The 13,158-nt window shown below is 32.7% G+C and overlaps 2 protein-coding genes across 2 annotated transcripts; both read left to right on the top strand.

Annotated features, from left to right (window-relative positions):
- The first annotated feature begins 4,314 nt into the window (after positions 1–4,314).
- On the top strand, positions 4,315–8,671 carry LOC101217762 (probable LRR receptor-like serine/threonine-protein kinase IRK). The gene is made up of 2 exons (XM_004146422.3): positions 4,315–6,221; positions 6,867–8,671. Exons 1-2 carry the CDS (start codon positions 4,903–4,905, stop codon positions 8,323–8,325), a joined length of 2,778 nt encoding a protein of 925 aa, XP_004146470.1. The 5' UTR covers positions 4,315–4,902; the 3' UTR covers positions 8,326–8,671.
- A 3,499-nt stretch (positions 8,672–12,170) lies between these two features.
- LOC101218003 (major pollen allergen Ole e 6) lies at positions 12,171–12,898 on the top strand. Its single transcript, XM_004146423.3, has 2 exons — positions 12,171–12,495; positions 12,660–12,898. The coding sequence occupies exons 1-2, from the start codon at positions 12,270–12,272 to the stop codon at positions 12,683–12,685; spliced, it is 252 nt and encodes an 83-aa protein (XP_004146471.1). The 5' UTR covers positions 12,171–12,269; the 3' UTR covers positions 12,686–12,898.
- The last annotated feature ends 260 nt before the right edge of the window (positions 12,899–13,158 follow it).

Raw genomic sequence — 13,158 nt, 5'->3', positions numbered from 1 at the left:
TCATTTTACTTTAATTCATTTCATATTTAATATTTAAGTATAAAAGTTTATTGACTTTATAAGTTATATTAATATAAGAGTGAAAATCAAGTAAAAAAAAGTTAATTCGCAAGTGAATAGTGTTACTAAATTTACATCTACAATTATAGCAATCAAGGTTGAAGGTTTCTTTTTTACATGTAAAGAGAGGCGAAGAATATTAATTTATTGGCAATTTGAGGTATCTCTTAGTTATTTTTTTAATAATGAACTTATTTATGAAAGTTCATTAAGTATTGGTATGGCAGAGGGTATCTTAAATACCCACTAACTATATGATTAGCTCCATTTAAGGCATTTATTTATTTAAACTTAGAAGGAATATATTTGAAATTCAAATAATTGCTACAAATGTCATTAAACATCATTGTTCTATGTTCTATGTTTTGTTCATTGAAAAGGATGGCTCCTTAAACCATTTCTTGGGCTTTGTTTCAATTTTATATGGCAATTGCATTAATCACCATAAATTTATTTTGTTTCAAAATATTCATACCTTTCCATTTTCTTAACAAGTTTCTCTTTCATCAATAATTATGGTTTTATTTTAGGACTAAATTATTTGTTTTCAACGACAACTTAAGTTTTAAACTTCAAAATGTGTTTCTTTTAGAAGTGAAAATTACATAGTAGAAGAAGTGGGAGGTAGGAAGCATAAATTTAAGAAGTAAGAAAAAGAGAGTTTTAAAATGAATATAAAAGAATGAAATCATGTTACAAACTTAAGAAATAATAAAGAGAGTAAGAAATTTGGAAGAGAGATGGAGTGAAATTATAAAAAGAAAAAGTGAGATTATGTAGATGAATTCAGTGTGGAGTTAAAGGATGGGGATAACGATGAAGGGAGATGGAGGGTGAAATAGAATAGAAAGGGTGTGGGGACTTTTGCATTAAATTGGAAAGGGGAATCAATGGGGGTGGGGGGGGGCCTTTGTGCATTGATGGAATTGTAAGAAAATTGAATTGTTTTTCTTTAATGAATAAAATAAAAGAAAGGTGTTTGGATTTGAAAGCAAAAATCCACAATAAATGACAAATCAGTTTTCAGTATTTGCATCTCCCACACCCCCAAACCCCAAACCCTTCTTTTAATTCCCTCAACTAACTTTCATTACCTACTTTCTCCACCTTTTATTTATTGCCCTCTTTCTCTCTCTCTCTCTCACTCTTTGCTTTTCTTCTTCTTCCTCCTCCTGCAAGGGTTGCTTTGTAACTTCAATTATATAATCAAATACCAAATTTTCAATTCAATTGTAATTCAATTTTCCAAATTAAAGGACATTTTTTTAATGTTGGATTTTTTTTATTCTTTAAGTTAACATTTATTGTTTTTTTAATGCACAAATGTAACATTTTTATTTTTGTGATACCAAATTAGTAATTTAAGTTTGATGTTTCTTATTTTTAATGCACAAATTCTTATTTATTAAAGTTCAAACTATAAAATTGTTATGAATATGAGAAGTATAAAATGGATTATTACAAAATCAAAAAGTTAAAAAACTAAGGAGTTTTGAATTGTATTTCAATGATTAAATTAAAAATTAAGTTATCTAAAAAAAATTAATGTATTTTGCAACAACCTAAAATAGATTTTGAGAAAAATAAATTATAAAATAATGTGGTTTGAAATAAACACCTAAAACTTACTTTTAGAAAAACAAATTTTTAGTGTTTAATGGTTAATCTTTATAAATAATATGAAACACTCTAAACAACGCTTTTGGCTATCCCTGCCAACCAACCTTTGTCAACTATCTTCGTCGACTATAGCTAACCAACATTTGACTATCTTCTCCAATGATTGTCGTCGATGAACCTTAGACTATAGTTTTTTTACCCGATTTTTTACAACCAATTTTGTCTATCGTTTTCTCCACAACTGCTTTTGACCAACCTCCGACAGTTGCTTTTTGAAAATTGTAACCAGTCAATTTTTTTTTTTTTATGATCGATTTTTGTGACCGCCATAGAACAATCAATTATGGTTCTTTGTTGTGTTAACTCCCATGTTGGTCAATTACCTTGAGCAATCACTACATACTGTGTCTTATTCATTTCACCTTGGATTTTAGCTTGTTATACTTATTTCTTGAGGGTCGACCCTCGGGTTGAGGTCGAGAAGTTTCTTATTTCAGACTCGTTGGTGATGGTAGTCTTGATCCAACTCATCATCTTTGTGATTTACATTATGAAATCTCTAACTCATCTTTTATAGATCTATTTATGCTTGTTTCTGAGTATTCTTCTCCTATATATGGCCCTAACTGTTGATGCTAAAATTTGATCAAACAAGATGTACTTGATCTCTGTGGGACACCAACAACAAATCTGTATTTTAGGGGAAAGAATCTCTCCTAAAGCAAAAGGGAAAACTAGACACTGGTATGGTGTAGGTCACAACACATCGATACTTTAAGTTACCTGATTGGAAGAAAGAAAGAGAGAGTCTTAGATACTGTTCTTAGGACTTACCTCTTTAATGCATTCATCGGCCTTATTTATAGGCTTAATGTATATCCTCATCTCCTTCTTATTAGATTACGATTTTTTATTGGACTGGTTGTTATAGACGTTTGTTTTGGATTTAGGTCGATTGGAACTACATTCTTACTATGAATTTCTAGGGTTTAATCCTCTTAAGCCTAGCCTATGTTGGGCTCTCGGCCTCTTGGGCGTTGGCATAGGAAGCTCAGGTTGACCATCTTCGATCCAATTTTGGGCCCACTTCTTGAATCTTCTTTTTTTTTTTTACGCCTTTGACCCTAGTTCCTTGAATCCACCTCAACAAGGAGTTTTTCTTTTCCTTTTGGGCTAAGAAAAAGAAGAATATATAGTGTGTTGATGTCAAATTGGGCAACAATGGTAAATTTGTATTTTAGGGAAAGAGTGTTCACTATTAAACAAGGAGAAACTTGGACACCGCTGTGGTGTGAGCCTCAATTAATCACTTTGATGCTTAAGTCAGAAGGTTGAAAGGAGAAGAGAGTATCTAATACTTGTTTGAGAATTTACTTATAGTTCATTTTCTATTCTGTCTTATTTATAGGTTTTGACCTTCCTCCTATACCTTATATGATCAAGGTTTTCCACTAGAACACATCTGCACAAATTTCTTTTAAGTTGAGATTGATTAAACTTATGTTGGCTTATTAAGATTGAAACATTTTTTATGGGTAAGTCGAGACTGACCATATTTCTCTCTTTCGATCTTGTTCTTATCCTCTCATTTTCTATTTGTTGATCATTTTACTTCTGATTTCAAAATCCACCCACTAACATCAAGAAACCCCAAAGTTAATAAGATAACCCCTTAAACAAAAGTAGAGGAGAACCAACTAGGAAAACAAGACGATTGCTTAATAACAACTTCTTCAAAGCTAGAAGAAGGAACAATTCACTAAATGCCCAAGAACAATAATTGCCAGAGTAAAGTTATGGATATTTGCACGAAATTTTTGAAGAAACTTGTTATGTGGTTCAATCTCTAATCCTTGTTCAATTTTTAGAAGTTAGAGAGTCTTCTAATCGTTTCAATAAAATAAATTTATAAAAAAAGGTTTGATCAATACATACGCACCAAATAACATTATCAAAATTCATAAATTTTTAGAAATATGTTAATAGAGATATTTTTCTCAAAATTTTGACATATATATATATTTCAATTTAGTAAATACACAAGAGAAAAACAAATTTAATGATATTTAAAGTAAGAATCTTGTTAGAGAATTCAAATTGCAATACCCCTTCCTACATGAATAAATAATAAGTTAATATTATTTTGATCTCTTTACCATCAAAACTGGTTTAATTTTGATCTCCCATATATGCCCTAATTATTTTGAGCAAAATGTAGCTTACAATTAAAATTAAACATTTAAGGATATTCGGTAACTTATATGTAATTGAGGTGATTAGATAAAAAGAACTAATCTACCATGCGAGTACACCAACAATTGAAGAAATTTATTATCTTAATGTGATTCATGTCAACTCTCATAAGTATTCTCTCGTCTAATAATTATCGGCTCAACTCTTTAACCGGAAAGTATAATAAGATAAGGGAAGGATAGAGATACCCAAGTGATATTTTAAGAAAAAGTTATTTAATTTTAATTCATGGTTGAGCCTCACATTATTGATAAAAGAAAAGGAAGAAAAAACCTCATGAAGAAAAATCCAGGTCAGCATCCAACTAGGAAGAGTAATAGATCTAAGCCACGTGCCCATACGGTCTATTTAATTGTCTCAACCTACCTACGTGGTTTCTCGTTTCCACTTATTAAAAACCCCCAAAATTCCCCCCTTCTTCTAAACAAACTCTTATCTCTCTTCACTTTTCAAAACAAACCACACCGGCGACTGCGACTGCGACGGCGTCGACCCCCATTGTTCCCACCACACTCCTCCCTCTCTTCCCCCCCACTTCTAAACTCCTTCCTCCAACTCTTTCAAAATACTCTTTTCTCAGTCTTCCTCACCCTAATCCTTTTTCTTAATCTTAATTAATCTTCCCTCTGCAACTCACTTTAACGGCGCTCTGCCTTTTCTCTTCAACAATCTTCGTAACCTCCGGCGGATTTTTGTTTTGATGTGCTTCTTTTCTGGCTTTTGCTGTTCTGTAGAATTTTGGAATTTCTCCCATTTCTAAACATTCTCTACAGTCCTTTTCGTTTTCTACTTCTAGCATCTTGTTTGTATGTATGCGACATGTGTTGAGTGAAACTAGCTAAGTTTCAGTTATTTTATTCTTTGTCTGAGCCATTTTGAGGTCTCTGTAACTGTGGTTTTTTGTTCAGTACCTGTATATTTCCTGCTATGGCTTCTTTGTGTTGGTTTTGTCTTCGGAGTTAATGAACAATGCGAGCATTTTTGAAGATGAAACGACTGATTGAGTTTTTCATCTTGTTCGTTTTGGCTCCACTTTGTGCTCGATGTGTAAACCTATCTTTAAACGGCGACGTTTTGGGTCTGATTGTGTTTAAAGCTGCTGTTCAAGATCCCAAGCTGAAACTCGCGAGTTGGAACGAAGATGACGATAGTCCCTGCAATTGGACTGGTGTTCAATGTAGTCCCAGATCCAAACGAGTCATCGAGCTCAACCTCAATGGCTTCTCTCTCTCGGGTCGGCTTGGCCGAGGGCTTTTCCAGTTGGAATTTCTGCAGAGATTATCGCTCTCGAATAACAATCTTACTGGAAATATAAGCCCTAATTTTGCTCGAGTGGACAATCTTCAGGTGATTGATTTGAGTGGGAATAATTTCTCCGGTGTTGTTTCGGATGATTTTTTTCGTCAATGTAGGTCATTGAGAGTCGTTTCTTTGGCTAACAACAAATTTTCTGGAAAAATTCCTGATAGTTTGAGCTTGTGCGGGAGTCTTATTTCAGTTAACTTTTCCTCGAATCAGTTTTCGGGTTCTTTGCCTTCTGGAATTTGGTCTTTCAGTGGGCTTCGATCTTTGGACTTGTCTGATAATGCTCTGTTGGGTGAAATTCCAAAGGTAATTGAGAATTTGTATAATCTGCGGACTCTTAACTTGAGCAAGAATCAATTCTCTGGACATATTCCTGATGGTATTGGGAGCTGTTTGCTTCTGAGGTCCATTGATCTTAGTGAGAATTCATTCTCTGGGAATCTTCCTCAGACCATGCAGAAACTTGTTTTGTGTAGTAATCTGATTTTAGGCAGGAATTTGTTTGATGGAGATGTTCCAGAGTGGGTAGGGGAAATGAAAAGCCTTGAAACTCTGGACTTTTCACGGAACAATTTTACTGGTCGTATTCCAACTACAATAGAGAATCTTCAATATCTAAAAGTTTTGAATCTCTCTTCAAATGGCTTTACTGATAGCTTTCCAGAATCTGTTATGAAGTGCCAAAGCCTTTTGGCGTTAGATTTGAGCCATAATTTAATCATGGGCAATCTTCCTGAGATCGGAAGTTTACGCAAGCTGCAGATTCTGAGCCTGTCTGGGAATTATTTTGTTGGTTCTCTTCCAAAAACTATTGGAGATTTGAAAGCTTTAAGCATTCTTGATTTGAGTGGAAATCAGTTGAACGAAACCATTCCTGTTGCAATTGGAGGAGCTGTGTCCCTAATTGAGCTGAAGCTGGATGGGAATTTTCTAAGGGGTGAAATTCCCTTTTCAATTGCTCACTGTTCTTCCCTTACAACTCTGTAAGCGTACTTTCCTCGCTCACTTGTCTACTTTTGTTTGATTGAATTTCCATTTGCATTTTCTAACAATGCATTTACAATAAACCATTTTTACCTTAAACTAGTTTCTTGCAATTGTTCTTTCAAATTTGCTTATATGATTCAGAAACCATTTATGGCATTGTAATTTATGTCAAAGAAACTTGGCATTTGCTGGATGTTTATGACGCATCAAAACCGTTATCGTTTGATTGGATTGGGTTGTAGTTAGTCTTTAAAACTTTAGTTAGTTCCTTTCATTTTGTTTTTAGTATTTGAAAGGCTGGGCACCCTTTTAGTATTTGTTTTGAGCTTTCTTCTAGACATTATAGGACGAGCACAATAAACGTCTTTTTAGAGTCTCCTTTTCAGTTTATAATTTTATGGATTTGATTCTGTCTTGGTGCAAAACTAGGCATCCTTGTAAGCACTTCAATCTTTCTTATTTAGTTTCCAATGGAAAATCTCTTTTGTAATCATCTATTGGTGCTTTTGTGTTCCTTTTATTTCATCTATTCAATGAAATGTTTCTTATCTGAAAAGAAGAACTTGGTGTTTGCTTAGCATTTAATATGACCCAGTTTATCTAATATTTCTGGTAACATTTATCTTTGTTAAACTTGGCAGGTTCATATCACACAATAACATAACTGGACCAATACCAGCAGCACTAGCTAAACTCTCTTATCTTCAAAATGTCGATTTATCCTTTAACAATCTCAATGGAACCCTTCCAAAGCAGTTGTCTAATCTTCCAAACCTTCTTGTGTTCAATATATCTCACAACAACTTTAAGGGTGAGCTGCCAGGTGGTGGATTCTTTAACACAATCTCCCCTTCATCCGTTACTGGGAATCCATCCCTTTGTGGCTCTGTTGTTAATAAATCTTGCCCGTCTGTCCTTCCGAAACCTATTGTTCTTAATCCCAACTCGACATCAGATTCCATTTCCAGCTCGCTGCCACCAAGTAATAATCACAAAAGAAATAGAAATATCCTCAGCATTTCTGCCCTGGTTGCCATTGGTGCCGCTGCTTTTATAATCATTGGTGTAATCTCGATCACCATCCTCAACCTTCGCGTTCAATCACCCACGTCTTCTTCGTCTGCAGCTGCACTTGCATTATCTGTTGGGGATGATTTCAGTAATTCCTCCAGTCCCGATGCAAATTCTGGAAAGCTTGTGGTGTTATCAGGAGAACTTGACTTTAGCACAGGAGCTCATGCCTTACTGAACAAGGATTGTGAGCTTGGACGTGGTGGATTTGGAGCAGTTTACCATACTATTCTGCGGGATGGACACTCAGTTGCAATCAAGAAGCTTACAGTTTCTAGCCTTGTCAAGTCCCAAGAGGATTTCGAGAGGGAAGTTAGGAAGTTTGGCATTGTCAGGCACCAAAATCTCGTGGCACTCGAAGGTTATTATTGGACTCCGTCACTACAACTCCTTATATACGAATTTGTCTCCGGAGGTAGCTTGTATAGGTTGCTCCATGAAGCGTCGGATGACAATGTCCTGTCATGGAATGAGAGATTTGACATAATTCTTGGTACAGCCAAAGGTCTTGCTCACTTACATCAATCAAACACAATCCACTATAACATAAAATCCAGCAACATTCTTATTGACCGTAATGGTCAACCTAAGGTGGGAGATTATGGTCTAGCTAGATTGCTGCCAATGTTAGACCGTTATGTTTTAAGTAGCAAGATCCAAAGTGCGCTTGGTTACATGGCACCTGAATTTACTTGCAGAACAGTGAAGATAACTGAAAAATGCGATGTGTATGGCTTCGGGATATTAATTCTAGAGGTGGTTACAGGGAAAAGACCTGTTGAGTACATGGAAGACGACGTTGCAGTCCTCAGCGACATGGTCAGAGAAGCAGTGGAAGAAGGAAGAGCCGAAGAATGCGTTGACAGGAATCTGAGAGGGAGCTTCCCAATGGAAGAGGCTGTTCCAGTGTTAAAATTAGGCTTGATATGCACATCCCACGTGCCATCAAACCGACCCGACATGAGAGAAATGGTTAAGATTTTGGAGATGATCAAATGTCCATCTGAATTACAAGAAGAATTGGGATAAAACTCAACCAAGAATACAATGCATATTAACCCGGGACACGGTCACGCATCCGGTTCGAACGGTGAAAAATAATCCAGTGTGCTTTATCTGATGATGCCAATGGACTTGGTGTTTTTTTTTCTTTTTTTTTTTTTTTTTTGGCTTAGTGTAGTTCTTTTTTGCTTGTTTCTTGTAATTTTATTTCCTTCCAAAAAGTCATTGGATTCACTTTCACCAAGCTTCCTATTTAGTTATACTTCTCTTCCATTAGCTCTTTAGCCCCTAATTATATCATCTGAATTTTTGTATGATAAAAGCTGAGGCAACTTCAGTAGATTATCTTACTATTATTATTATATTCTTGAAACTTTAACTTTTTTTCCTTTCTTTTGCTTCTCAGCATTTGCTGTTCTTGGCAGCTTTCTGTTGGGGTAAGGACAAGGTTTGACTTGTCTTCATTAGTTAAAAAGTACAAGGGAGAAGGTCAGAGGGAAAAGATTCTCAAACCCACTTGAAAACAAAAGAATGAAATCAAAACAGGTGAGTGAAATTTAAATAAAAATATGTAAAAAGTACATGGAAATTGAAAAAAAAGAAAAGAATTTTATAAAATTTATTTGCCTTGGAATTGAAGATAAAACAATAGTGTTTTTTCATTATCTTAATTGCCTCCAAATTTTATATTCGATTTGTTTGTCTCTTCTTCGTTGTTTTCAATTCCCTCCACACCCCAAACTTTTATATAAATGTTCTCTTTTATAAAAAATTTCAAATATAAATCAGTTAACTAAAAGGAAAAAGAATACTTATAAGATGTTGATTCATGCAGTGGTGAACATAAAATCCACACACTTGATTTTTAGTGAAGCGTTGGTTTGACTTGAATTACAAGGAAACTACCGTTTTTGATTTGATTCGGTTTTAATAATCAAACTGAATATTTATGAACCTTTAGATTGGTGTCTATTACGTCTCTTTGTTAGGAAGATGCCTAAGATTAGGGTGAGTTGCATAAATAATTGCATAGATAGCACAAAATTTGATAAATAATTGTTATCATTCATAGCTACTATGAGTTACGGTGTGGTTTTCTCAAATTGAAAACTATCCTTGAGGAGTTATATGAGTATAATTCAATTAACAATTATTATTTAAATTGCGTTATTAACAATAACCCATGTGATAGCCACTTAAAAGTACCATTTTAAAAAGCTTACAAGTTGATTGGTCAACCTTTACTATTTTTTCAAATATTTTATCTTTGTGATATTACTTTAGTTTATTTCCTAAATTGGGCTTTTTGCTATAATTTTTTTTTTTTTTGATTAAATGTCGATCTTTATAATAGGTTTGAATTTTGCCTAAATATTTGACAATAAGTCAACCACCATGATTACATTAGAGTTTTTTTCCTTTTTCTTTTTGTTAAAAACCATTTTCTTGTCTTTAAACTGTAATGAATTAGTTAACAAATTTTGTTTTCATTAAATTTGCAAGAGATTATTGAAGTTTAACATGTAATAATTTGGACCTTACATTATTAAATTTATAACAATTTACTCCTTACCCTGAAAAATTTCATTAAACTTATATGTTAATTTTAATAATTTAATAACTTTGTTTTCATAATTTATCAACGAACTTGACCTAGACATATAAAAATCTAGATGTATAAGAATCTTAATAGTATTTTTTTTACGATAAAGAGACAAATCATTATTACAAATTATATATGAATCAATAATTTGTGAAAAAAAGTCAAAAGAAAGTTTATTATAAAAGCTAAAGGAATTGATATTTGAAGACAGAATCAAAAGGGTTTTTCTAAAATAATTATTTTATTTGAAAAAGGGAATTGTTTTGTTTAGAGGGTTGAATTAAGCAATGAGTTGTATGAATTGGCAGCTATAGTAAGATTTTGTTGCCATTTTGTTGGGTTAATTAAAAAAGATGAGGTTAGGAATAGGATAGAATATTAGGTACCCAATAGGCATTTGAATACAAATAATTCAATTATCAACCACATGGACTCTCCCTTTTGGAATTCTTTGACTATTGAAGACAGATATGTTTACATTTCATTCAATATTATTATACTATTTCTGATTTTCATTTAGAATGTGAGGGAAGAATATACAATTTTGAACATATTTGAACTTCAATTTATAATATTTATACTGTCTTTGATTATTGTGCCTATTTAACTACACTTTTCCTATGCAAAAAAGAACTTCCTATTTCCTCTCTAAATTTTCAACTATACCTTTATGGGAGAAATTTACGTTCTGCTTTTTCTTTTTACCCTACATCCTTTTTCACCAACTCTCATTTTCATTCTTTTAGAATCTACATTTAGACAAGTGTTGTTAGTGTAACGTTATTGGATTCTATATGTCATAAAGCTCGTAGATAGTTAATGTAATCCACTAATCGTTCTTAATAAAATGTAATTATTGTAACTTCAATAAGTGTTATCGATTATTTTATTAGTTTTGTTATAATAACCTAAATCCAATAAACTAACATCCTAAATTGTTCTATTGATCTAGAACTTAACATCCTAAATTGTTCTATTGATCTAGAACTGTAGGTATGTAGAGACATACAAGAATCAATGTTTAATATACAACTTAAATGGTCTAAGAATAATGTTTAGGTATATTATATCATGGTAACACTACGGATACGACCCACTTAGTGTTTGATAGAAATGCAATAATCCAACACGTTTGTGTAGGTGACAAGCGAGTGAGAGTATCATATTCAGTGAGTTTGCATAAGACTGTACCATGATATAGTAACCACTAGATGTAAGTATGTTAACTAGTGATGTTTCTATTTTATTATTTTATTAGAATAACCTAGGTAACTTAGTCTTAATCTTGAGTGTATTATGATGAGAGATTGTTATTTGATTTGTGTGGGTGTGAGAGTGGCCAAATTTGGGGTCAAGACTGACTTTAGAATAAGTAGATAAGTGTTCTCTTAAATGATGTCTTCGTGACTTGAGCAAAGAGCTCTACCTTCTCTATGACACAAGAGGAGTTTATGTTTATTGGTTGAAACATGAACGAGTTGTTCATTAGAGGAGCATTGATACTTAAGGACTAATTTACCCATGAGTAAAATGGTAATTAGTCATAGTTGGTTTTACAGACATTCGTGAAGGGCTAACTTGGTTTTAGAGTTCAGCTGTGAGTTTTTGGTGGAGTGTACACGCAGTTAACAAATATTGATTAATGTGATCAATCAGTTTAGCCAACTAATCTCATATCATTGTAGCTTCTAATTTGTAGGTTCATTAGGTCCACTTCGTAACTCATAAAGGATATTAAGGTTATTATATATTAACTGTGGTTTAAAATATGATAGTTTCTGTATGATGATTGATTATAATAAAAAATTTATATCTTAATTAAACTTTAAATTTAAATTTAAATTTGGATATGATTCAAAATTAATTTATAAGAGTAAAATGTTTGATGAGTTCAAATATTAATTTAATGTGAATTAGATCGATATTTTCTCTCCTCTCTTTATAGTATTAAACTCTATTATTTGTTTATATCGAGAAATTGTAGACCTTTGTTTAATTACTTTAAAGTTGGGATGGGATGCTATTTTTTATATCAATTTTTCCTTTTCACATGCTTAATTCTTTTGGAAATTGGAAAGAAAAAAAAGGAAATTCTATTTTTTGGTTTTCTATTATTGCTAGTTCAATGTTAGTTATGAATGGATGGCATATGCAATATTGTTGTTCTACAACAAAGCATATTTTTATGGGCAAATCCATTTTTAGGTGTATCTTACTATTGATATCTAAATTTAGGTTTACTAAAACCCTATAAAAAGCCTTCTCATCCTTTCCAAACCTTCATCCACTCACAAAAGCAAGACTTGAAACATCACCAAAAGGCAATAATAACACACACCAAAGCCAAGAAAATATAAATAAAAAAAAAATGGCCAACAAAATGATTGCATTGTTCTTGATGTGCATTGTTGTGGTAGCTGCTTTGCAATTTGCCAATGCCAATAAAGAGGATGTAGCCAAATATGAGGCCAAGTTCGATGCCAAGTACAAGTCTTGCTTTGAAACTTGTGAGAAGGAATGCCTTAGGTACGGCAGTGGTCAAAGCTATTGTGAAGTTAAATGTGACGAGGATTGTGATGAAAAAGAAGCTGCTGGTACTCTCTCTTCTCTCTATCTTTCTCTATCTTTTGATCAATATACAAGAAATGCATTAATTTTTTTTTTATCGATTTTATATATTTTTGTAAATTTTGATTCTAAATAGAGTTTTATCTTTTCATATTAATTTTATTTATTTTTCTTTTTTCTTTTTTTACAGATAAGCTCCACATTGAATTGCATTGAATGATGAGGAACAAAAGGAAAGAAGATCTCTCTTGAGAAGGAAGGATCTAACAATACTATATCAAAATCAAACTTGTGATGTGATTTTAAGTATTAAAATTCATAAAGTTCTTGGCCTTTGGTGTTATCAATATATATGTACCGATCATTTTATCATTGGTGATCGAGCCTTATTTTTATTCCAAAAACAAAATATATTTATAATTGTGTTCATCAAATCTTATCCACATTTTCTTCGATCTTCAATCTTTAATCTTTATTAATTGATGGTACATTTTGTAACAAAAAATAATATAATGCCCAATTCATTAAGCAAGATCGTCCAATTCATTCCGGAGAAAAAACGCTCTAAACAAAATAATATAATGCACACAATTTCCTTCTTTCTCACTTGATCTAATGATGTATAGTACAATTTTCTTCTTTCATTGATTATTCCACCTGACAAGAAACTTTTTGTTTTCAATTTTACC

Source organism: Cucumis sativus, chromosome 5 (assembly GCF_000004075.3).
Source record: "Cucumis sativus cultivar 9930 chromosome 5, Cucumber_9930_V3, whole genome shotgun sequence".
Taxonomy (NCBI): Eukaryota; Viridiplantae; Streptophyta; class Magnoliopsida; order Cucurbitales; family Cucurbitaceae; genus Cucumis; species Cucumis sativus.
This window is presented reverse-complemented; position numbering and strand designations above follow the sequence as displayed.

Coding starts and splice junctions, on each gene's coding strand:
- LOC101218003 (XM_004146423.3), top strand. CDS start 12,270: ATGGCCAACAAAATGATTGCATTGTTCTTGATGTGCATTGTTGTGGTA. Junction 12,496..12,659: donor TGATGAAAAAGAAGCTGCTG/GTACTCTCTCTT, acceptor CTTTTTTTACAG/ATAAGCTCCACATTGAATTG.
- LOC101217762 (XM_004146422.3), top strand. CDS start 4,903: ATGCGAGCATTTTTGAAGATGAAACGACTGATTGAGTTTTTCATCTTG. Junction 6,222..6,866: donor TGTTCTTCCCTTACAACTCT/GTAAGCGTACTT, acceptor TAAACTTGGCAG/GTTCATATCACACAATAACA.